The sequence below is a fragment of the Neoarius graeffei genome, chromosome 7 (assembly GCF_027579695.1).
Source record: "Neoarius graeffei isolate fNeoGra1 chromosome 7, fNeoGra1.pri, whole genome shotgun sequence".
Taxonomy (NCBI): domain Eukaryota; kingdom Metazoa; phylum Chordata; class Actinopteri; order Siluriformes; family Ariidae; genus Neoarius; species Neoarius graeffei.
Genome location: NC_083575.1, coordinates 40,692,548 through 40,717,153, shown reverse-complemented (window position 1 = coordinate 40,717,153; position 24,606 = coordinate 40,692,548). Strand labels below are relative to the sequence as shown.

General features: G+C 43.9%; 2 protein-coding genes across 8 annotated transcripts in view; one reads left to right on the top strand and one right to left on the bottom strand.

Annotated features, from left to right (window-relative positions):
* Nucleotides 1-24,606, top strand: part of akt3a (v-akt murine thymoma viral oncogene homolog 3a) — a 199,482-nt gene that overhangs the window by 116,610 nt on the left and 58,266 nt on the right. The window lies entirely within an intron of this gene.
* Nucleotides 6,596-24,606, bottom strand: part of sdccag8 (SHH signaling and ciliogenesis regulator sdccag8) — a 212,745-nt gene continuing 194,734 nt past the window's right edge. Inside the window, exon 18 of the mRNA XM_060925633.1 lies at nucleotides 6,596-7,519. Coding sequence (XP_060781616.1) covers nucleotides 7,499-7,519 — 21 coding nt within the window. The 3' untranslated portion in view covers nucleotides 6,596-7,498. The remainder of the gene's footprint in view (nucleotides 7,520-24,606) is intronic.

Below are 24,606 nucleotides of genomic sequence, written 5' to 3'. Positions count from 1 at the left end.
TATTTTCGTAGCTTTGCTTTGTGAGGGCAGAATGCAGTTGGTGTGCAGTATGCAGCTGTTTGCTTCTCCGTAAATGATATACATTAAAGGACACATGGCTGCTTTCTTAGCTGGCACGCGTGCTTTGTGACCCTGGCCCTCACAGATGACACCAGGCATCTTCCTGTTTGAAGTCCAGCCTTCGCTCCTGCACCTTTGTGGAGTGTAACGCATGCGATCTATTCACAGCCTGCTGCTGAGGGTGGATGTGCACGAGTGTGAAGTTGGAAACGTAAGATCATCCCATGACCAAATCATTTCTAATATTAAAAACTGTTATAGAGACATTGGTGTTTGTTTGTTTTTTTTTATTGTAAATGGCATTAGCCAAATTGGGCTCGGACTTTGAGCTATGATTTAAACGGCAGGCAGTTAATACACGTTTTTTGTTTTGTTGGTCTTGCTTATGGCGTGCTCCTCTCACCATTCTGTTACAGTGACTCATTACAGCTCTGACAAATAAAAATTGTGTGGGAAAAGGAGCGGGGGGATTCACCACTGTAGAGTCTTGTTCTAATCATGTAAGTGACAGTTAGCATGGCTTTCAGACGGGATAAATGCTTGCCATATGGTCCACTGGCCATGTCCAAGTTTTTAAATTAGCGGCTCTCATCCCCCTCATTACTGCTGTTGGTAATGGTGAGGGGGAGTAGGCGGGGAGGTGCAGGCCATCCAGCGCGTGGCTAAGGTGGAGGCAGCCGCTTGTATGCATAATGACTGGCCTGCTCACTGAGACAGCTATAAATTACCAGATAAGCTGGCCTGGCCTGGCACACTGGTGCACACTCCACCAAGTGTACGGCTGGCAGCTATATAAGAGCTTTAAAAGAGGCACGCTGATGCTCCGACTGAAACGGGGCAGTAGTTTTCCGGCTCATTACAGTGGAAACGTGCTGCCGAGCAGTGTCTGAAACCGAGATGTTGGGTGTCGGCTTACTTTCCACCTGCTTGCTTCTCTGCTAAAAAATGCTACTGGTACTTGGCTACAGTTGCTGCCTGATTTTCATTCAGAAGCACATTGTATATGCAGTACGCAAGCATTTAATGATTTATCCCACCTACTGAAAACGGTGCTTAGAGCAATTGTGTATGTGGTGTGGGGCTCTCTCTCTGTCTCTCTCTCTCTCTCTCTCTTCCATCTGCCAAGCATCATTGTTGGACGATACAACCAGTGTACTTTATAAAGGTGCTTCAAGTAGGGGACCTGCTGGTGCTCGGAGTGGCGTCCTAAACGGTGTATATTAATGACTGGATGAAGTTATGGGCGGCACGGTGGTGTAGTGGTTAGCACGGTCACCTCACAGCAAGAAGGTCCGAGTTCGAGCCCGGTGGCCGGCGAGGGCCTTTCTGTGCGGAGTTTGCATGTTCTGCCCGTGTCTGCGTGGGTTTCCTCTGGGTGCTCCGGTTTCCCCCACAGTCCAAAGACATGCAGTTAGGTTAACGTGGGGCGGCCTTGGGCTGAGGTGCCCTTGAGCAAGGTACCTGACCCCTGACTGCTCCCCGGGCGCTCTGGTGTGGCTGCCCACTGCTCTGGGTGTGTGCGCGCGCGTGTGTTCACTGCTTCAGATGGGTTAAATGCAGAGGATGAATTTCACTGTGCTTGAAGTGCGCGTGTGACTGACAACGGTTTCTTCTTCTTCAATCGAGAAATTATTTGTAGAACATTTAAAGCAGTTTTTAATTTTTAATCACGGGTCTGGTGCAAGGGCTATGATCTGTGCATGAACCGTCTGAACATGGCCATGACTCTGTGAATCGCTCCGTACGGACCCCTGAACAGGCAGATTACATCAGATTAGCCACAGAAAGACAGTTTCAGAGCCAAAGAAAAATGCTGCTGTGGAGAAGTTTGTTGCAGAATAGGGTTCATTTAGAGACGAATAGACGTGGAAGAGTGGGATTTTTTTTTTTTTTTTTAAAGAGTTAGTTCTATTTGGAGCACTATTACATTACTCTGTGGGAGGCTTGTAGTACTCGAGTCCAGGACTCAGACTTGAGTCTGACTCGTGCCCTAATTTTAAGGACTCGTGACTCGACTTGGACTTGAGCACTGATGACTCAGACTCGTCGAGGTCTCGGATTTTTTTCTTTAATTTTTGTAACATGCCATAATAATTTGGCATATAATATATTTATATCTACATTAATTTTTGTGCTAATTTTGTGCAAGAATATCACACCTGCGCACCTTGACACATGCATCAGATAGAGACTCAGGCGTGCTCCAGACAGCACGTGCAACGAGCGGAATCTCGCGCGCACGCGCCGTAAATGACTCGCACCTGCACAGGATTAAGGCGCAATCAGCGCACCTATATAAAAACCGTGAAAACACAGTTACTTTGCGAAGTATTGAGTTGCGTTGCTGACACATTACAAAGCCTTATTTCCTTGCTTGGTTTCCTGATCCCTGATTTTCTGTTTCTCGTCTTTGATTCTGCCGAGTCTTCGAGAGCTTGTTTGTGCCTCACTCGGCCTATTGCCTGTTTCACCGTTTGTTTGGGTTTTTTTTTCCTGCTGTTCTGGATTGTTTACCTGCCTTCACTTGTATTAATTAACACACCTTCTGCACTTGCATCTGTCTCCCAACCATCTCTGACAGAATACTTCACACTCCCTGATAAAGAGAAGCACATTCACCTGTTCATATGTCATGTTCAGGAACAAACTAATGTTAACGGCGCTGAAACAGCCACCGTCAAATGGTGCGGTTGGAGTGGTGTTCTCGGACTCGACTCAATTTTTTTTTTTAATGACTTGGACTTGAACACCGGGGACTTGAGACTGGACTCGGACTTGGTTTAGTGACCTGACTATAATGCTGCTCTGTAGTAGTATTATAATATTAAATGTGATGATGATATAACATTAGTGTTGCATAGTTTCTTTATTAATTACAAAAACCCTGAACTGCGAGTTGTAGGAAACAATTATTATTGTCATTATTTTGACACAATTTGAAAAATATTGCTCTTTTCACTTAGTAACTCATGAGTATACCCTTGTCTGGACCCAATTCGTTATTTTGACATGCAGCATTCCTAATACTTAAACTGATAGAATGGTCACAGCAGTTGTTTTATGTGAATGTACTTGAATGTGTTTAAGGGAATGAGACGACGAAAGCAACATCTGGCTTACTTAGTATATACTAAATAGCAGACAAATAATTATATGCTAATATTCAGTAAATTAGTTTTCTTGATAAATTGTGTGGTGCTACATATTAAAGGAGAACTGAAGTCATTTTTAAACTTGCTTTATTTCTTAATTAACGTGTTATTCAATTACATTTTCAGTTTTAGTAACCTTATACCGTGACTCGTATTGGCAACTAATTGCAATTAAATATTCTACTTATCGGCCTATTCGGTTTTTAGCCGTGTTGAATTTAGTTCGTTTGGTCCGCGGCAGGCGTTGCTTATCCGTGCGATCTTCACGAGACTTGTGCAAGACTTCGAAACGTGAAGTGTCAGCCAGGTGTCAGTGCCGCCATTTTGAAAACTGCTTTCCAAACGAAATATTGCACAAAAACGAGTTTAAATGACGATTACTGCCTACTTTTTTCAAACTTTCCTGATTGCTATCAAAACAAACAAAATTTCCGGCTTGATTACGTCAGCATTCGAAAGAGGGCGCGCGTGTCTTTTGACAACGTTGGCAGATGTTGGTCACTTTGATTTCCGCTGTACGTTTTACCTCGGTCCTACAATGTCTCGCACAGGTCTCAACGAATCTCATTTACGGCCGTTGCTTTGACATATGGACTGATATATTACAGAGCATATTTCAAACACTCATAACTTGCTATAGCAGTGACAAAATAGCGATCAGAAATGCATTCCTATATTTAATAAAATGAGAGAAATAGAATTTTGATAATAAAAAATTTGCCTTCAGTTCCCCTTGAAGTTGACATGATGAGGTAATTTTGTTAAAAATAATGACCTGAAATCTTGAAATGGAGTTCTTAAGTAGGCGTATGCGATATAATGATTTAATGGTCTCTAAACTGTGTTACACAATATACAATGATGGCTTCTCCGATTATATTACATGGACACTAGTGCTTTGCTGGGAATTACACTACTCCTATTTTTCATACGAACTACATCCGAGATGTTGACAGCCACAACCGTGACGTATTTTCCGAGATTTTCACTCATGAGGAAATTGATGAATTGTTTTGATAAGTTTGGGTACTTTTTGTTTGTGAATGTGTTGATATAATAAAAAGAAAAATTACACATTGGCTTCAAGATATGAAGTTTATCATCTTGTGTTGCATTTTTCATATGAAATGCATCACAGATCTGAGTGACCTATTTAAATAATACTGGCTGATGTTGAGTGGTATATCAGACATGTTCCATTCTTCTTCTTTGGCAGTCCAGTCTCAGGAGACCATCTGTGCGCCTCTGGAGGTGTGACTTCTGCTGTGGCTTAAGAGTCCACTCCTGGATCTGCACGCCCTATTGCACACAGTGCATATGTGTTGTGCATTTGGTGCTACAATCTTCCGTTGTCTCCGTTTCTCCGCTGCAAGTTCTCCCCTTCTCTTGTCTGCTTCCATGATACTGTTATGCACAACTCAGCACCAGGCAGCTCTGTCCTCAGACTGCGCTTCCCAGGTGTCTGTAGAGATGTTGCATGCTTTCAAGTCTCTCTTGCAAGTGTCCTTGAAGTGTAAAGCTGGACGACCAACTCGTCTAGAGCCAGAGGTTAGTTGACCATACAGCACATCCTTAGGAATCCTTCCGTCCTCCATACATCTGACATGTCCTAGCCAGCGAAGGCGGCGTTGGCTAAGGATGGTGTAGATGCTCTGTACTTTTGCTCATTGCAGGATGTCACTGTTGGGTACTTTATCCCTCCAACTAATTCCTAAAAACTGGAGTCTTTCTCTTTGTTTTAATGTTACTGTAACTGTTGTTGGGTACTGGGTTTCCGTCCGCTCTTTGTGTTTGGTTGAAACACTGAGCTCCAGGCACCCTCTGGAGCAGCAGACGTTGACGGACCGACACCTAAGTGGCTGGGGGCTGCCCGGCTTGAGGCGGGCGGTAGTCGGACGATAGGACTTCAATGGTCCCTCCCACCGTCAAAGTTGACCCGTGGCGTCCTTCCTGTACACCAATTTGGAAGGGCTTATAACCCGTAACTGACAACTTCCGATTTGTATCTGCACTTTGCAGTGGGCCTGGAGTATCCTCTCCAGGGCGCGAAGCCTGGGCCGAAGTATGGAGATCCTGGGTGGCCCAAGCATCAGAATCCCCCTCTCGGCCTTACTGACGGGGTCCAAAGGAATGCAGAGCATGACATTTGGTGTCAGCTTGGCTGCAGGAGCTGCCGGAACGGTGTTTACATAAAGCACAGAACCGCCTACGGGTCTCCACTCCGGATTTGGAAGGTTTTCTCCTTTTCACATGGCCGTTGGGTCTGGTAGACCTCTTCCGCCCTGGCCGTTGGCTGCCTGGTGCAGCTCATCCACCCAGTGGTGCAGTGTGGGCACCATCCCCTCACGTGGTTTAGCCTGTCAACTGAGACGGTGTACCGGGGTGTGGCGCTTGGAGCCAACACGTGAGAGCTTTAGGGGATGGATGAGAACCGGTGTTGTCCGACCACTCTATGTTCCATTCAGCCAGCATGATATTGAACAAATTGAAGATGAGTAGCTGAATGGAATATATCTGATTTATACCACAAAAAAAGCCTATTATTATTATTATTATTATTATTATTATTATTATACATAGGCATTTGATGGAACAATTAAAGATTTTACAAAAAGTTAAGAACGGGGGTAATTTAACAATATTGAATGCTGATTCTGATCGAATGTAATTCAGTGTTCTGTCAATCCAATGTACAAAGTTCTAACAATAAAAATGGTACAAGTCCAAAAAGCCTGAACAACAACCCAACTTGTATGCAAGTTATATCCAGGTTGACAGTTCAAGTTCAAAGTTACTTTTGGTTGTAGTTAATTGTTACATTGCAGTTGGGCTTTGCTGAGTGAAGTCCACGAGTGAAGTCCTCTTATAAAAGTCACCGTCACTTTTCCTCACCTCCAAGTAGAACTTTATATTTCCATTATTGCTCTCTCTTCCAGTTTTTCGATGTCCATTGGTATGTTTTTCTCTTGTAAATATGCGTGAAGAATATCCAGGGAAGTTTGGTCACCTTTCGGGTGTTCAGCGCATCTTTCTCTTTAAATCTTCTGCTTTTAACGACTCAAACCTCACAGCCGTGTGTGTACAAACTGTGAGTCACTCACTAGCATGGAAGTTTTATGTCTCCGACGTGTCTCTCTTCCAATTTTTTGAAGTCAGTTGGTATGTTTTTCTCTTGTAAATATGCGTGAAGAATATATAATGAAGTTTTGGTAGACTTTCAAGTGTTCAGTGCGTCTTTAGTTTCAGTTTATTTATTTAGTGCTTAAACCGAGCACTGAATTAAACCCCATCTTCTCTCTCTTTCTCCTGGCCGACAAAGAAATGATTGTGTGCATGCGCAGCAGAAAAGTGTTGTCACTGGATCTTCGCATGTGATGTTGTGTTTTCTTGACAACATGCAAAATTATAACAATATTGCATGCTCATTCTCCATTGGGGAGAGTGGCATAATACTTGGCGGATAAGCGATATGATGACAATATTGCATAGCATCAGTAAACCCCCAGTAGAAGGGAATAGAATACATGTTTTTTATTCCATGGAAAAAGTGTCCTGTATGTACAATAATTTCTGATATTTCACTCTGATGATGTCACTCCCAGTGTTTTTTCCCTCTGACTCGATGTGCGTTGTTAAAATGGAGAACAGGTTCAGAATTAAAATTCTTTTGATTAACTTGTGTATTTTTTTGTGGACGTGTCTAAAGAACATTTACATGGTGGCGCGAAGGTATGAAGTTTATCTTTTCGTGTTGAAAAATAGGGTGGCACAGTGGTGTAGTGGTTAGTACTGTCGCCTCACAGCAAGAAGGTCCGGGTTCGAGCCCGGTGGCCGGCGAGGGGCTTTCTGTGCGGAGTTTGCATGTTCTCCCCGTGTCCGCGTGGGTTTCCTCCGGGTGCTCCGGTTTCCCCCACAGTCCAAAGGCATGCAAGTTAGGCTAACTGGTGACTCTAAATTGACCGTAGATGTGAATGGTTGTTTGTCTCTGCGTCAGCCCTGCGATGACCTGGTGACTTGTCCAGGGTGTACCCCGCCTCTCGCCAATAGTCAGCTGGGATAGGCTCCAGCTTGCCTGCGACCCTGCACAAGATAAGTGGCTACAGATGATGGATGGATGGACTTAGATTTTACTGGTTATATTCAGAATTGCATTTTTTAGCACTAACTAGGTTTTACTTTGGGACCTATACGCACTTTCATTCACAACCATGATGGTGAAACAGCCCAATAATTGACGTCACTTGGAAGCTCCGCCTCCTTCCCCCATGTCACAAGATCTCAGCTGTTCACCTGGGTGTTCTCGCGTTCTGCAAATAGAGAAAGCTTTTCATTAATATAAAATAAAATAACATCACTCTATGATTGTCGCTATCATTAGAAACTTGTATATTTAACACCGCTTAACCAAATTTATTAGTGACGCCAATGAAAATTTTCAAATGAAAATGGTCGGGGGGGCAAAAATTTTGACTGTGAAAGATTAGAGGCCTGCAGCAGTGTCAGCTCTAACACTTAAATAATCTTAATGGTGATGATAATTAGAAAGTCATTAAACACGCTGGATTATTTTTTGCTCTGCGGCGCCGGTCAGCACTCGGACTCATTCAGTCTGAGCAGCAGCTCAACAGTGAAAACTGCTGGCCATGTGGACATTACACACCTGATTTGTAAAAGGATTATACGGAAAATATACTGTTATGGTTTTTGTTTTTTTTTGTGTGCGCGCATTTTTAAACTGTTAACTGCGCAGTAGTCCCGAATCCACTATCCAGATGAATTTTTACAATTGTTGCTGCCTGCAAGCAGTTCCTGACTACACAGCTGGTTATATTATTACGCCCTTGTGTACTATCCTTAAACCTGGAATGGAGGAAATGCTCATCTTTTTTAGGTTTATTGGTTCTGGATGATTAAATTGTTGATTGCAATTTTTAAATGGTAAATCGCAAGCAGGGAGAAACAAACCGTAATGTACAAGGCTCTTATTCAGTCAAAATAATGAGACGTTAAGTTTTAATAATAGCTTAAGATTTCAGTAGGTTTTTTTTTCTTCTCTCCCCTACATCTTGCTTAATTTGAGCTTAATTAAGAACCCAATTTGAAAAAGCTTCTTCCCGACAGCCGAACAGCTTAATAAAGCTTCTTTGCATTATAGTTGCAGTTGGTTTATTCTCTGAGCAGCGGTGTCAAACGTGGCGTACTTCAGCAGTGAGAGGTTTGGGATGGGATGTGGCCAGTGGTTGTTTTTTTTTTTTTTTTTTTGGTGTGTGTACAGAGCTGAGACTTGGATGCACTAACCTCTTCTTCTCTTCTCCTCACCCTGCCACCACATCCATCAACGCCTCAGCACGGCAGCACCACGGCATGCTGGGAACTTGCCACTACTCGCCACTGCAGCGTGATGGAGAGAAGAGAAGACGGAGAGACTGCATGTGGAGGAAAAGTCATTTGTGTGTGTGTGTGAGTGACATTCAGTTTAGGAATGTGTGCAAGTTGGCATACTGTACTGGATGTGAAATGATGAATCGTCAGACTGCGCTTGTTGTTTTGTGGCGCTGGGGTCAGAGCTGCAGGGAACGTGCCGCTACACCGTGTTCTTTCTTCCGGATTATTCACTCGATGAGCGCTTTGACTGAGTACCGAGGCAAACTTTCTAGTTCTGGACACTCATTCTGCGCATCCGTCTCTCTGTCTTCTTGGAAAGTGGCTGGCTGCACAGCTGTTCAACAGCCACTGCCTCCTCCTCTGTACCACAGACTCCTTCTGTCAGCTCTGCACGGGAGGGGTGTGTGAGTGTGTGTACAGCACACATGTGATTTAGCAGTGGGGCTCTTGCACTCGCATGGCTTACGCAGCTGTATTGTAGTGGACGAACAAAGAGGTTATTATCATGTCGCCGAAGAGATGGTGCTGTGGGGGCCGACACTGTGGGACAGACAGTGTGTGTGCACGTGTGTGTGTGTAGGAGGCTACTGATTGGGTGGCAAGGCATCGCTAGTGTTGGAGACGATTGTTGACTTGCCATCTGCCGTCAAGAAAAGTGTGTGTGTGTGTGTGTGTGGTGCAGCTATAGCTGGGTATTAAAGTGCTTTTGAGGTGGATAGAAGAGGTGGGAGGGAGGGAAGGAGTGCAAGAGAACGGGAAAGACAGAGACATGAACATGTGCAGATGTCACACGGCATAATGACTGGAACTTGAGACTCGGTGCCAGGCTGCTGTTGCTACTGCTCTCATTACTTCTGAGGGCGGAGACTCGGTGTGTGCGTGTTTGTGTGTATGTGCATCTGGGTTTGAGTAAATGAGAAGGATGCGCACACCCCGACTCTACCTTTCAGACCATGCCAAATTCAGCTGGAGTTACTCTTAAGCCTTCGCACTTGCTTCGTCGAGTCAAGAAAGGATGGCGGCGCGTTCGAGTGAAACACGGCGGCAACAGTGGCATCAGCACAGCTATTGCTCTTTTCGTTCTCATGCTTATGGCGAGGACTTTTTTGTCAGAACCGGGCTCTCGGTACCTCCCTGAGGAGACTCACTGGGCACACTGTAGTAACTTATTAATCTATTAATCAACAGCCATAAACATCTTCACAAGAATGGGAACTGATGACTCAGGCGTTGCCCCCTCTCCCCAAGCCCCTCCCTCTCCCTTTTCCATTTTTTCCTTTATTGCATTTGTCTGCCAATTCCATTTCCTCCTTAACGCACATTACAGCTAACACAAGCAAATCTCCGTGTTTTCAGCCTCCAATGTCGTTTTCATTATTTACCGACGTGCTAAATGGCTTTTCTTGTTTTCCGTTTGTAATATATTTCATATGTCTTTGTGAATTAAAACAGCATTGTGTAAGCCGTCAAGAGGATAAAGCGTTTTTTTGTTTTTTTGTTTTTTGGTGAGGAGCTTGCCAACAGTAATTAAAAGAAAAACGAAGAGCATCGCTGCCTTCACCCAGTCCGTTCTGTTCCCCGCTACGCTTTCCGATGCTCTTTGTAAAGCACCGTTTCCTGTACACACACACATAACATACACCTAATGTTCCTTTCAAGGATCACTATTAATGAACTCGGTAATGGGGGGGAAAATAAGTGGATAGATATTTCTCATAAATATGGCATTTCCCTGATTCATATTTACGATGATGGTGGTGCATGGATCATCAGTTAAATTCCACTTTTAAATATTAGTCCAGCACGTAATGTCCAGATGGTACCAGCTTGAGGGACGTCGGAGCCACTACATCAAAAACAGCAGCTCAGTGGAAGACAGCAGTTTGTGAGTTCAAGTGCCATATCTGTCCAGGTCCTATTGATCTGAATGAATGGACCTGCTTGAATGAAGTTGACCCAATCTGGTGGCTGTATTAGCTTTAACCTGGTGTGTGTGGGCGCAGGAGAAACGAGGAGGGTGAATATTACAAGGCAACGTGCATTTACTTCAGCACGGGCTGTGTGTGTATCCGTCACGGGTGATTGGCTCCAATAATAATAATAATAATAATAATAATATTCGAGCCTATGATGGTGCACAAAGGGCACTCTGGAAATGGGTGTGTGGTGAGGGGGGCAGGTTGGACAATAAAGGCGAGGGGCTCTTCCATCCCCCGCGACGCCAGCTGCCTCCCAGCACAGTAGCCTGCCCTGGTGGATGCACTGCTGAATAAATAATAACGCCGGCCCCTACCCCTCGCCTATAATAGCCATTGAGAGCAGTCGAGGTCTGTGAGAGTGCGTTCAGGGAGTCCTGCACCTGTTCACCACTGGCCTGATGGTGCTGCAGCTCCAGCTCTCTTCAGCCCTGCCTGTTGTTCAAGGCCCGCCTTACTGTGAGCCTCTGTGTTTGGGGCCCATTGTCCCTGTACGGCTCCCCTTTTAATGAACTCCACCGCAGTTGGCCCTGGATATATTTAGCCCCGGTCACAGCAAGCCCTCGTCCCCTCCTGCTGCCGCTGCTTGAGAAACTCCAGCACAAAGCGCTTACTCTAAACGCAACCTCTTTTTCTTACACTTAAATTTCATCAGCTTTTAACCTTTCTCCCTCTACATCAGCATCATGCTCTTGTGCAGGTGATCCAAGAAACCGTGATCTTGAAAGTTGTTTAAATGCAAAAATGTTTGTTAAAATTAATATTTTTCAGAATATCGATGCTCTGTGCAAAGACTTCTGGTCATGAGCCTCGGTGTGCTTGGAGGAGAACGCTAATCACATGACTTTTTATCACACATCCACGCTTGTTGTGCGCCTTAGTGTTGTTCTTTTTGGACAGAGGACACAGAGCGACCCCTACTGTCTAGTCTGTCCCCAGTGGAAACGCGGCCAGTGGCGTTTCCCAGGTCTGCCAGTGGACACTAACACTTGGACAAGAGGGATGTTTCTGATTCAGCCAGGGTCAGGATGGGGTTTAAATATTGGTTGGTCCAACCTGATACACTTCTGTGACATCTGTTTCAATAAACAATTAAAAAAAAAAAAAAGTTTTCATTTGACTCACCATCACAGCGTTATGAATCATTATTGTTCCCTGTTTATAGATAAAATTGTTGTTCTTTTGTATCTGAAAGCTGTTCAGTTTACAGATTAAATGATCCATAAGTATGTTGTAACTTTTTCACAATTCCTGTTCGTTGGCTCCCAGGGGAAATTCATATTAAGGGAAAAATAAAAATAAAGAAATGGTTTGCATTTCAGTCTTTGACCCAAATACAAAAACAATTGCTTTATTTAAATATAAATATAGTTATGCCAATAATAAAATAACAATAATGGCCACAACTGTCTAGTTTCAAAATTTGCCTTTTCGTTCTTATTTTCTTAATATTACATGTCTTGTTTGAATAACCACTTCTGATTGGTTCAGTTGCAGCATTCAGCAGCCTGTTATATCTTTATATCAGACCGTTGCTATGGACCATGGCACGAGAGGAAGCAATAAAATCACTTTTTAAACTAGAAGGGCAATCACATACATGTCAACCTTTGGTCAATCAAACCTGTATAACCAACCTCCAAAATCCGTATTTCCCTTATAAAATCCGTATAAGATGCAAATTAAAATAATTTACCTAAAATTTGAATGATAATTAACAATGATATATCCAAGCTACTTTTTATTCAATATTAATAACAATAAACCTTCAGAATGAATACAAAGCTCCAATGTTTGACAAAAACACAAAGTGTCACTCTAATGTTCTGAATTGTACTCCATGACAGCTTTTTTTAGCAGTCCGCACCAATACTCACTAGGCTGCATGTCACAGCAAGTGTCTGTGTTGATCTTGCCGGAGTGCCCATTCAGAATCTTTTCAGTCGCTAGTGAAAGTCGCTCAGGTGGAAATACGCGTTTCAAACAAAATGTTACTTCCTGGTTGGCGGGATTCTCGCAATGCGGTGTGCGCATGATCAAAAGTGGAACGAAGTCTCGCTACCACAAGATAACGCGCGATTTCATAAGACTCTTTACTGGCTGTCAGTGCTTTCTGTGGTGTACAGTACGTTTGTAAATGTTATGCGCTCTTTTATCATCATGGGAATTGATTATAGCTCTAAATAAATATTGAAGTTTTTTTAAAGAATCTGTATAACTTTACGCCCGTATACTACGTTTATTGAATCAAATCCGTATAAAATACGGACATTCCGTATAGGTTGACATGTATGCAATCAGTAGAGTGCATACCTCCGCCAAGCCACATTATCAACATCGCAGTCAAATCACTTGAACCTAGGATAATGCTATCAAAATCTGTTCACTGCTCTTTGAGTTACATTGGGAACAGACAAAAAGAAAAAAAAAATCCTGGATCTACACTACCGTTCAAAAGTTTGGGGTCACCCAGACAATTTTGTGTTTTCCATGAAAAGTCTCACTTTTATTTACCACCATAAGTTGTAAAATGAATAGAAAATATAGTCAAGACATTTTTCTGGCCATTTTGAGCATTTAATCGACCCCACAAATGTGATGCTCCAGAAACTCAATCTGCTCAAAGGAAGGTCAGTTTTATAGCTTCTCTAAAGAGCTCAACTGTTTTCAGCTGTGCTAACATGATTGTACAAGGGTTTTCTAATCATCCATTAGCCTTCTGAGGCAATGAGCAAACACATTGTACCATTAGAACACTGGAGTGAGAGTTGCTGGAAATGGGCCTCTATACACCTATGGAGATATTGCACCAAAAACCAGCAGCTAGAATAGTCATTTACCACATTAGCAATGTATAGAGTGGATTTCTGATTAGTTTAAAGTGATCTTCATTGAAAAGAACAGTGCTTTTCTTTCAAAAATAAGGACATTTCAAAGTGACCCCAAACTTTTGAACAGTAGTGTGTGTACATATCCCGATTCGCAAAATCTAATCAATTGTTCCTTGGCCCATGGCTCACTTTTCCTCACAATTTAATCAAAATCCGTTCAGTACTTTTTTGAGTTACATTAGGAACAGGCAGACAAACAGAGGTGAAAACATGACCTCCTCCAGCAATGTTGTTGAAGGCCCAGGGCTCAACATTAACGGTAGTCCGACTGTCCGGATACCAAATCTTTGGTCTGGACAAGTCAAATCTGCGTCTGCCTGTCTGAGGGAACAACTTAAATATTTGTTAAAAATCACCATTTTTATAGTAATTACTCCAGAGTTACATTAATGAAGTTCCAATAAAACCAGTTCAATTCCCGCAGTGATCCGGCCGTGTTATTCATCTCATCTCATTATCTGTAGCCGCTTTATCCTGTTCTACAGGGTCGCAGGCAAGCTGGGGCCTATCCCAGCTGACTACGGGCGAAAGGCGGGGTACACCCTGGACAAGTCACCAGGTCATCACAGGGCTGACACATAGACACAGACAACCATTCACACTCACAATTTAGAGTCACCAGTTAACCTAACCTGCATGTCTTTGGACTGTGGGGGAAACCGGAGCACCCGGAGGAAACCCACGCGGACACGGGGAGAACATGCAAACTCCACATAGAAAGGCCCTCGCCAGCCCCAGGGCTCGAACCCGGACCTTCTTGCTGTGAGGCGACAGCACTAACCACTACACCACCGTGCCGCCCCCGGCTGTGTTATTGTTTATGAAATTCCGGGGAAGCTGAATACAGCAGGAGTGCGTGTGTGTAAGTAAAAATAACCACGTCGTAATATCTACTTATAGGTTATTAGACTTTGAATTCATTGAAATTGGAGAAATGGCAATCAAATACCTCAATAAAATAAATATCTGTGGTGAATCTTCATTTCATTTAGACATTCGTTCTGTTTTTCTTTTCTATGGTTCACATCAACCATCACAAAGGTCGTAAACTATATTGTACTGGAATTTTACAACAGTGTCGAACTCGCTCAGTTTGTTTTCATTCGGTTTCATTTCGTCCAAAAAAAAAAAGTGAAAAAGACAACAATCCCAACTCTTAAAACTGAATATCAGGTAATGGGTTATAAACACATGCACTATAATGGGGCTTTGGATAGTTTTTGTTTATTGTTACAGTTACGGCTTTAGTTTTATTGAAAAGTTATAAATCCTTAAAGCATAATGATCATCATAGCTCTACGTGCTTTTGGATAAACTTTGTTAACCACTTGTCTTTCACTGAACTAGTAAATGCATAGTAATAAAAAGGTTCTGGTCAGGGCAAGCGAGAAATCCTGCTGCTTATCCGATTGGACAAGTGGATTAAAAAGTTAATTTCGAGCCCTGAGGTCATCAGTGAAATGATTTTAAATGCGTATTTTAGCTATCTATCGATCGATCTATCAATCTAATTAATTAATTAGCTAGCTAGCTTGGCGGCACGGTGGTGTAGTGGTTAGCGCTGTCGCCTCACAGCAAGAAGGTCCTGGGTTCGAGCCCCGTGGCCGGCGAGGGTCTTTCTGTGCGGAGTTTGCATGTTCTCCCCGTGTCCGCGTGGGTTTCCTCCGGGTGCTCCGGTTTCCCCCACAGTCCAAAGACATGCAGGTTAGGTTAACTGGTGACTCTAAATTGAGCGTAGGTGTGAATGTGAGTGTGAATGGTTGTCTGTGTCTATGTGTCAGCCCTGTGATGACCTGGCGACTTGTCCAGGGTGTACCCCGCCTTTCGCCCGTAGTCAGCTGGGATAGGCTCCAGCTTGCCTGCGACCCTGTAGAAGGATAAAGCGGCTAGAGATAATGAGATGATATGAGCTAGCTAGCGGTGTAATAAGCAGGATGATGTACAGCGAGCTGCTTTGTGTCAGGATCCTGCACCATCCTGTCAGGGTTTATTTCATGATGATGACTGGCTCGCTCTACATCATCCCTTACATATATTAGAATCTAAAAAGTGACCGCTCAGCTAGTGAAGTAACGTTAGTGTGTTCATACACCGTCAGGCTCCGAGTGAATTAAAATAAAGTGACTCCAAAGGTGAGAGGTGTTGTCAGTGGTGACTCGGTGAATTTGCTCGTGTATTTGTAATATTCTGTGGACAAAAATAGAATGAAAAGAAACTCCTTTATATTTTTGCTTGTTTCAAGAGTGACGACTTTCCCCTCGCATGCAGAAAACGGTGAGGTGTAAAGCTGCAGGAAACGTTATGCTGTAAATGTTATTAAGACAATTACTATAATAAAACAGGAAGTCTTAGAACAGCAAACTACTTCTGCTCTACTATGCTGTCTGTGCATCACTATATGTGGTGAGCTTGCTGGAATGTATTTTTAGATATGGAGCCGATCTTCCAGTGGGGGAAAAAAGTCTTTTTTTTTTCACGTTACATCAAGACACCTGGAGTCCATGTCTCCTGCCTGCTTACATTAGACATAGGAGAGAGTACAGTAGCGTGTGTAAGTCACCTTGTGAGACTGTCCAAACGGCATGAATTAATGATGACTGCGATGACAATCCCAGCAGATAGCAGACCTGGACTGGGGTGTGTATTTTAGGACGCTGTATTTCTGAGGTGTCTCATGACCATTAATGGGTGAAATAACCTTGGTGCCTTGCTAACCCCAATACTCCAGTCAGAGAGAGAGAGACGGGAACACTGCTGCTGTTTCACTCACACTGGAGTGTTCTCAAACACCCCCAAACACACTCACTCACTCACTCACTCTCTCACACACACACACACACACACACACACTTTCTCTCACTCTCTGTCTCTCTCATACGCACGCACACTCACTTTCACTCTCTCACACACACACTCACTCTCTCTCTCTCACACACACACACACACTGTCTCACACACACACACACTGTCTCTCTCACACGCGCGCGCACACTCACTTTCTCTCACTCTCTCACACACTCTCTCTCTCACACACACTCTCTGTCTCTCACGCGCGCGCACACTCACTTTCACTCTCTCTCACACATACACACACACTCACACACACTCACACACTCTCTCACTCTCTCTCTCTCTCACACACACACACACACACACACACACACTCTTTCACTCTCTCACTTTCTCTCTCACACGTGCGCACACACGTTCTCTCTCACACACTCGTGCACACGCGCACACGTGTATGCTCACTCTCCTTGACACTCTCACACACTCGCACACGCCTCTGTCTCTCTCATATACACACATTGTGCTCTCTCGCTCTCTCTCTCTCTCTCTCTCTCTCTCTCTCTCTCACACACACACACACACACACACACACACACACCTCTGTCTCTCATCCTTCTGTCTCTCTCTCTCTCATCCTTCTCTCTGTCTCTCATACTCTCTCACATACACACACACACACACACTCCTCTCTCTCTCTCTGACCGGCTTATGGTTTATTCGCACTCACCTGTGTGTAATACTGCAACAGTTGGTATTGTGTCTTCTCCCTCTCACCAGACTCAATTCCTCGAGTGTGAGACAGAACCTGCAGGAGGATGAACTCATCCTTTTCAGGTGTAATACCCTGTGTGACATGTGGATAAAAAGTGCATGCGGACTTCGTGTTCAATTAACTGCCAGATACAAACATATTTCACTGTTCCGTGCCTTTTTATTCTGTTTGCCTTGTCTGCGTGTCCTTTCCCTGATTCAGCAGCTGACCTTCTGTTCTTGGGCATCTTGCCATGCTTTAGCAGTGCTTTTATCTCTGTACAGTGGTGCTTGTAAGTTTGTGAACCCTTTAGAATTTTCTATATTTCTGCATAAATATGACCTAAAACAGCATCAGATTTTCACACAAGTCCTAAAAGTAGATAAAGAGCCCAGTTAAACAAATGAGACAAAAATATTATACTTGGTCATTTATTTATTGAGGAAAATGATCCAATATTACATATCTGTGAGTGGCAAAAGTATGTGAACCTCTAGGATTAGCAGTTAATTTGAAGGTGAAATTAGAGTCAGGTGTTTTCAATCAATGGGATGACAATCAGGTGTGAGTGGGCACCCTGTTTTATTTAAAGAACAGGGATCTATCAAAGTCTGATCTTCACAACACATGTTTGTGGAAGTGTATCATGGTACGAACAAAGGAGATTTCTGAGGACCTCAGAAAAAGCGTTGTTGATGCTCATCAGGCTGGAAAAGGTTACAAAACCATCTCTAAAGAGTTTGGACTCCACCAATCCACAGTCAGACAGATTGTGTACAAATGGAGGAAATTCAAGACCATTGTTACCCTCCCCAGGAGTGGTCGACCAACAAAGATCACTCCAAGAGCAAGGCGTGTAATAGTCAGCAAGGTCACAAAGGACCCCAGGGTAACTTTCTTTTTTTTTCTTTTAAAGCAACTAAAGGCCTCTCCTATGTTGGCTAACGTTCATGAGTCCACCATCAGGGGAACACTGAACAACAATGGTGTGCATGGCAGGGCTGCAAGAAGAAAGCCGCTGCTCGCCAAAAAGAACATTGCTGCTCGTCTGCAGTTTGCTAAAGATCACGTGGACAAGCCAGAAGGCTATTGGAAAAATGTTTTGTGGACGGATGAGACCAAAATAGAACTTTTTGGTTTAAATGAGAAGCATTATGTTTGGAGAAAGGAAAACACTGCATTCCAGCATAAGAACCTTATCCCATCTGTGAAACATGGTGGTGGTAGTATCATGGTTTGGGCCTGTTTTACTCCCCCCATCCCTCCTCTCTCTCTTCCTCTCTCCACTCTCTCTCTCTCTCTCTCTCTCTCTCTCTCTCTCCACTCTCTCTTTTTCTCTTCCTCTCTCCACTCTCCTCCTCAATCTCTCTCCTCCCTCCCTCTCTCTCTGTCTACTCTCTCTACTATCTCCCCCTTTCTCCTCTCTTTCTCTCTCTCCCTCTCTCTAGCCACTCTTTCTCTCTCTTGCACGCCCTCTATCTCTCCACTCTATCCTCTGTCTCTCTTTCGCCCTCTATCTCTCTCCCGTCTCTCTATCCACTCTGTCTCTCTCTTCCTCTCTCCACTCTCTCTCCTCCTCAATCTCTCTCTCTAGCCACTCTCTCTACTCTCCCCCCTCTTTTTCTCTCCCCTCCCGCTCTCCCCTTTCTCTCTCTTCTCTCTCTCCCTCTCTACTCTCCCCCTCTCTCACTCTCTCGCCCTCTATCTCTCCACTCTATCCTCTGTCTCTCTCGCCCTCTATCTCTCTGTCCACTCTCTCTGTCTCCCTCTCTCTCTATCCACTGTCTCCCTCTCTCTTCCTCTGTCCACTCTCTCTCCCCCTCTCTCTCTATCCACTCTCTCACTCTCTTCTCCTCTCTCTTTCCACTCTCTCCCCCTCTCTCTCTATCCACTCTCTCACTCTCTTCTCCTCTCTCTTTCCACTCTCTCCCCTCTCTCCCCTCTCCACTCTCTCCCCTCTCTCTCCCCTCTCCACTCTCTCCCCTCTCTCTCCCCTCTCCACTCTCTCCATCCACACTCTCTCCCTCTATCCACTCTCTCTTGCCTTTCTCCCTCTTTTCCCTCTCTCTGTCCCCTCTCTCCCCTCTATCTCTCTCACCCTCTATCTCTCTTCTGTCTCTATCCAATCTCTCTCTCTCTCCACTCCCTCTCTTCACTCCCTCTATCCACTCTCTCTCACCTCTCTCTCCCTCTTTCTCTCTCTCTCTACCCACTCTGTCTCCACTCTCTCCACTCTCTCCCTCTCTCCACTCCCTCTATCCACCCTCTCTTGCCTCTCCCTCTTTCTCTCTCTTCCCTCTCTTCCCCTCTCTCTCTATCCCTCTCACTCTCTCCCCCTCTTCTCTCCCCTCTCTCTGTCCCCTCTCTCCCCTCTAGCTCTCTTCTGTCTCTATCCAATCTCTCTCCTCTCTGTCTCCCTGTCCCTCTCTCCACTATCTCTCCCCCCTCTCTCTAGCCACTCTCCTTCCACTCTCTCTCTCTTCCCCTCTCCTCTCTCTCGCCTCTCTCCCCCCTCCCTCTCGCCTTTCTCCCTCCCCCTCTATCTCTGTCCCCTCTTTCTTGCCTCAGTCCCCTCTTTCTCTCTCTCTATCCACTGTCTCTCTCTCTCCCTCCCTCCCCTTCTCTCCCCATCTTCTCTCTCTCTCCCTTCTCTATCTCTCTCCCCTCCCTCTCTCCCCCCTCTTCTCTCTCTCTCCCTCCCCCCTCAATCTCTCTCTCTCCCCCCTCAATCTCTCTCTCTCTCTCTCTCTCTCTCTCTCTCTCTCTCTCTCTCTCCCCCTTCAATCTCTCCCCCCCTCTCCTCAATACATCCCCCCCCACACTTTGCCAACATGATGATGGTATCTTTTAAAGTTAGGGCATGATGTGTGTGAATATTAAACATTATACAGCTTATTTGAATACTTGATTCTGATTTGGTCAATTACAGCATTCTCTGGTCTGTTATTTCTCTATAATGGACCATTACTATGGACCATGTCATTAGCGGAAACAATGAAATAATTTTTCAATCAGCATTTTGTGTCAAATTATTGATTTCTTTAGTACGTGGTCATGCAATAAGTCAATAATGTACAGTGAGCTGGTCATCATCATGACATAAACCCCTTCAGGGTGGTTTAAGGCCTCTCCTCTTTGTGTCAGGGTCCTGTATCAGGGATTTATTTCACAAAGACTGTCTCGCTGTATATTACCCCTTAATTATACCACAGTGCTGTTGAGTTCTTAAATCTGATTGTTCATTATGCAAAAACTGTTGATTTAATTTTCAGTAACGGCAGCTCTGACCATAATCACAGTAGTAGTTCTGGTTGTAACTCAAAGCACAGGTTAATATTAATGCATTCTAAGGTTTTTAATAAATGGTTTAAAAAAAACCATGATGTAACTGTCTGATTATTGAGATGGTGAAGCTTTCTGTTCGGAGACATATTTAACATTTACAGAAGGAATCTCTAGTGTCAGTGCAGTGTAAGGGTCAGTAGGGTTTTGGGATGGTATTCAAGTTCCAGGAAACATGACAACCCTGGGGGGGGGGGTGGGGGGGGGGGGGGGTTGTTATCCCCCGCTGGCTGAAAGGCCCGAAGGGAGGTTATGTTGTGGCAAAGTCCATCCGTCCGTCCAGGAAAGGGTTCTCACCTTCTGAAATCAACCCCTCACAATTTTTGGAGGAATTTCACGAAACTTGGCAAAAGGCTTTGTTATAGGATACTGCAATTTTGTTTGCAATATATTGTTGCAGGGATATTGTGCTCTCAGAGCACTTTTTTTTTTTTGGTCTTATTAACTTCAATAGAGAGGTAAAAGAGGCTGATGATGGAAGGACTGCTTATAGCTGCTACAATAGCTATAATGTGTATAACAGCTGATATAAAACTAGCATTGAATCCGCAGAGCCTTCAGCATCATCAAGGACTCCTCCCATCCTTCCCACGGACTCCTGCCATCAGGAAAAAGGTACAGGAGCATCCGCACCAGGACCTGCAGGTTCCTCAACAGCTTTATCCCCAGGCTGTGAGGGTCCTGAACACACTGCTCCACCACTGAACTTCTCCACTAGTACAATCTAATCTTTTACACACCACACCGTGCACCTTTTGTGTAAAAAGAACTACCTTGACCAAAATTGCTGCTAAATGTATAAGCGAAGGGGTATGTGAGTTTGTTTGTTTTAGTACTTGTGTGGTTTTAAAAAAAAAAAAATTTAAGTACTTTATTTGAAACAAACTCTTCTCATAGTTATTTACATACATTGTTAAGGCCAGGATGAACGATATTTCGATATTTGAACGATGAACGATATTTCCTTCTTTTATTTCATTTTATTATTTTATTTCTACTATTGTTTAATTCTTATTATTTTTCTTCCCCATTTATTTTATGTAATTTTATTTTCTGTTGCTTACAGTTTTGCTTTTACTTCTGTAAAGCACATTGAACTGCCACTGTGCATGAAATGTGCTATATAAATAAACTTGCCTTGCCTTGACTGTACGAAAGTGCAGGAAATAATGACAAACGTATCTTGAATAACAGGAACTAATGTCTCATAAACATTCTATAGAGTAGAGTGTAAATATAAACAGTTTAAATTGTCGTTCTTTAATAAATTTGTATTTGTTGGCAGTTGGCTGTGGTATAAGAGGAACAAAGCACCAAGGGACGTGCTGTTATAGGAAGATCATCAGGGGTGTCGGGGTGCAGCGCACTACTGGATAGTCAATGATGATGATGATAACCAGCACAAAAGTGTTATTCCTTACACCAAAAAGAGAGAGAGAGAGAGAGAGGGATGCGTGGTCTGGCGAGGATGTACTTCCGTCTACATCTTGTGTTCTAGTCGTTTCGGGTGATTTGGGTCTGTTTGTTTTGTTTTCATATTTTTTGCATTTTAGGCAGCCAATATTGTTTGTGTCTAAAACTCTCTTTCTCTCTCTCTCTCTCTCTCTCTCTCTCTCTCTCTCTCTCTCTCACTCAGACACACACACACACACACACTGGTTGATGCTGACTGTAACTGTAGGCCGGTGCCATCTAGTGGCCAAATGCAAGTGTGTGTGTGTGTGTGCGCGCGCCCATGGATGGAAGGATGATTGCAGTCATTTAAGTTCTCCCATGTCAGTGCTTCTCTTTCTCCCCAGCATTTGGGTGCAGTTTTGTGTTGCTTTTATTGCTATATACAGCACACCAGAATCAGTTTAATGTTTCAAAAAATGGACTAAAATTAGGCCTGTTTTCCTTTAATGTGCGTGTCCTAGTTGAAGATAACTGCACACTTGAAATGCAACCTTCTGTTACGAGATCACATGGCGATATGCTCAAGCTCTGTTACACTCATGCAGCAGTGTGAGAGTTCTCTGCATTCTGTTCATGAACAGTGTGTGTGTGTGTGTGTGTGCTGTTGGGCCCAGTGTGGCAGTTCCCTGCATCAGTAGGGGGGCTGGAGGAGCACCAGGAGGCCAAGCTGTGTGCAGCTGGCAATGTGATGTGCATGCAGACCCCCTGAGAGAAGCCCCACGTCCCCAGGCAGCCACCCATTGTCTCTGCCTTCGCCATCACTGTGCCCGGCTCTGAAGCGGGCATCTGCACTCGGGTAACAGATGATTCCATGACGCAGCTCATCCAGCCTCAGGGGGGAATAAACCTATACTACATGTGACAAACTGTTCTTTGGGCCTCAGCTTCAGTTTATTCCAGTGCAGGGAAGGAACTAGGATCAGCTGGTTGATTTTGTGAAAGCAACTGGTTCAGTTATTAGAGCAGAACATGACGGGTAGAAACGGCTAACGTGTAATCACGTCAGATAAATGTCTGCTCTGAGTGCTGAAATGATCAAAAGTTTTTCACTCTTTAGAGACGAGAGTCAGAGACAGCGGTGAAAATTGATTGTGATGTTAAAAAAAAAAAAGACCCTGTTTACTTGTGTCTTAAAGGGAGAGTTATGATGGAGGTCACGTGTACCTTTTAAATAGATTAGACATGGTTGTCTGTCTATCTGTTGATTTATTTTTAAGTTTTATGCACGCTTGCACAGGCCTGGTGTTGATCGGCTGCAGCGAGTCCCAAAGCTAAAAGTCCAGTGTGTAGTATCCTGTTTGATTAAAACACACACACACACACACACACACACACAGAGGCCTGTTGTTGCAGTATGTTAATGACACTAATACAGGCTAAGTGGATTGGCTTGAATCCGCCCTGGACATAAGTTGCCTGAGAACCTTTTGTCAGAGCCACGGCTGCAGCGAGACAGAGAGGACACGCACACAAAGTTAACACAGAGTATGTGTGTTTAGATCCCAGCGCATTCTGTTCCTTAGCCCACTTCTTTGTGCCATTGATCATAATGAATGTAATCCTGCTCAAACAGCCAAGTGGTGTTTTTTGTGTTTTTTTTTTTTTTAAATCAAGAGAGCATTTCTGGCTTTAGTGATTAATCTGGACTGTTGCTGCTTGCTCCCATCAGACATCCTGCCAGACATTCCTACACACTTGCTCACTCAATACGTCTCTATAGCGTCTCCATGGGACCGTGTGCACTAATTGAACCAGGGGCCTTTGTGTCTGTCTGGCTTAACTGTTAACATGACCTTCATCTGGATAAGGAGATCACTGTGTGGACTTCTTGGACAATTCAGGCAAAAATCCCTACCACTTAGCATCGTCAATTTGACCTCCTCGTCTTAGTCGAACCTTGAAATTGCACTCGACGGCAACTTCTCAGCTGCAGCCTCTTTCCATTAGAGCTAAGTCGAAGCTGTGTGTGTGTCTCTGTCCCGGTGGTGGTGACGTGCAGTAAAGTAAGAAGTCGAGTGCTGGTTACGGGTGAAATTGTGCGATTTTTCTGTCTCGTGATTCATTTCAGTTAGGAGTTTGAGTCATGACTCGTGATTCGTATGCGATTCTAAAATGATTCTATATGCATTTTGATGTGTCTTGATGTTTTTTCTTGTCTCTTTATTATTGCTTCTATTAAAATTTATGATGAAAATAACAATAGGTGTAATGTAAATTTTTTTTCCCTCTTTTCCGTGGTCCGGTTTCCATCAAATCGTGCGCTCTGATTGGCTCGTGAGCGGTCCGGAATCCTACGATACGGACCTTTTGGTGACTCACTCGTTCACAGCAACAAACAATATAGTAGCAATTTTTGTCGATATTTATTTTTGCATTTCTCAGTATAATAATAGCATTAATTTTACAGCATGGATGGCGATAATGACAGCGTTCACAACGAAAGCGAGTTTTACTACCCCGAGGAAGACAAAATGAAAGAAAACTTTTCAGGAGAAAGCCGAAAACGAGCTTGTAGCAGGTTTGTTCTAAATATGGCTTCCCTTTCGGACGCTCTCATTTTCTGTTCGAATTTGGCAAAGCGAAAAGTAAATATATCATTTACCAGCTTAAGGTTGGTCCGTATTGTGAAATACCGTGACCTCGGCCTTGAAAATACTGACCTCGGCCCAGAGGTCTCGGTCATGGTATTTCACGATACAGGCCTCCCAGCTGGTAAATTTTTATTTATATACAGTATTATGCAAGGAATAAAACGTACATAAGCCGTTGTAAAAGGTTTGAATGATGGTACATTAGTGGGAGAA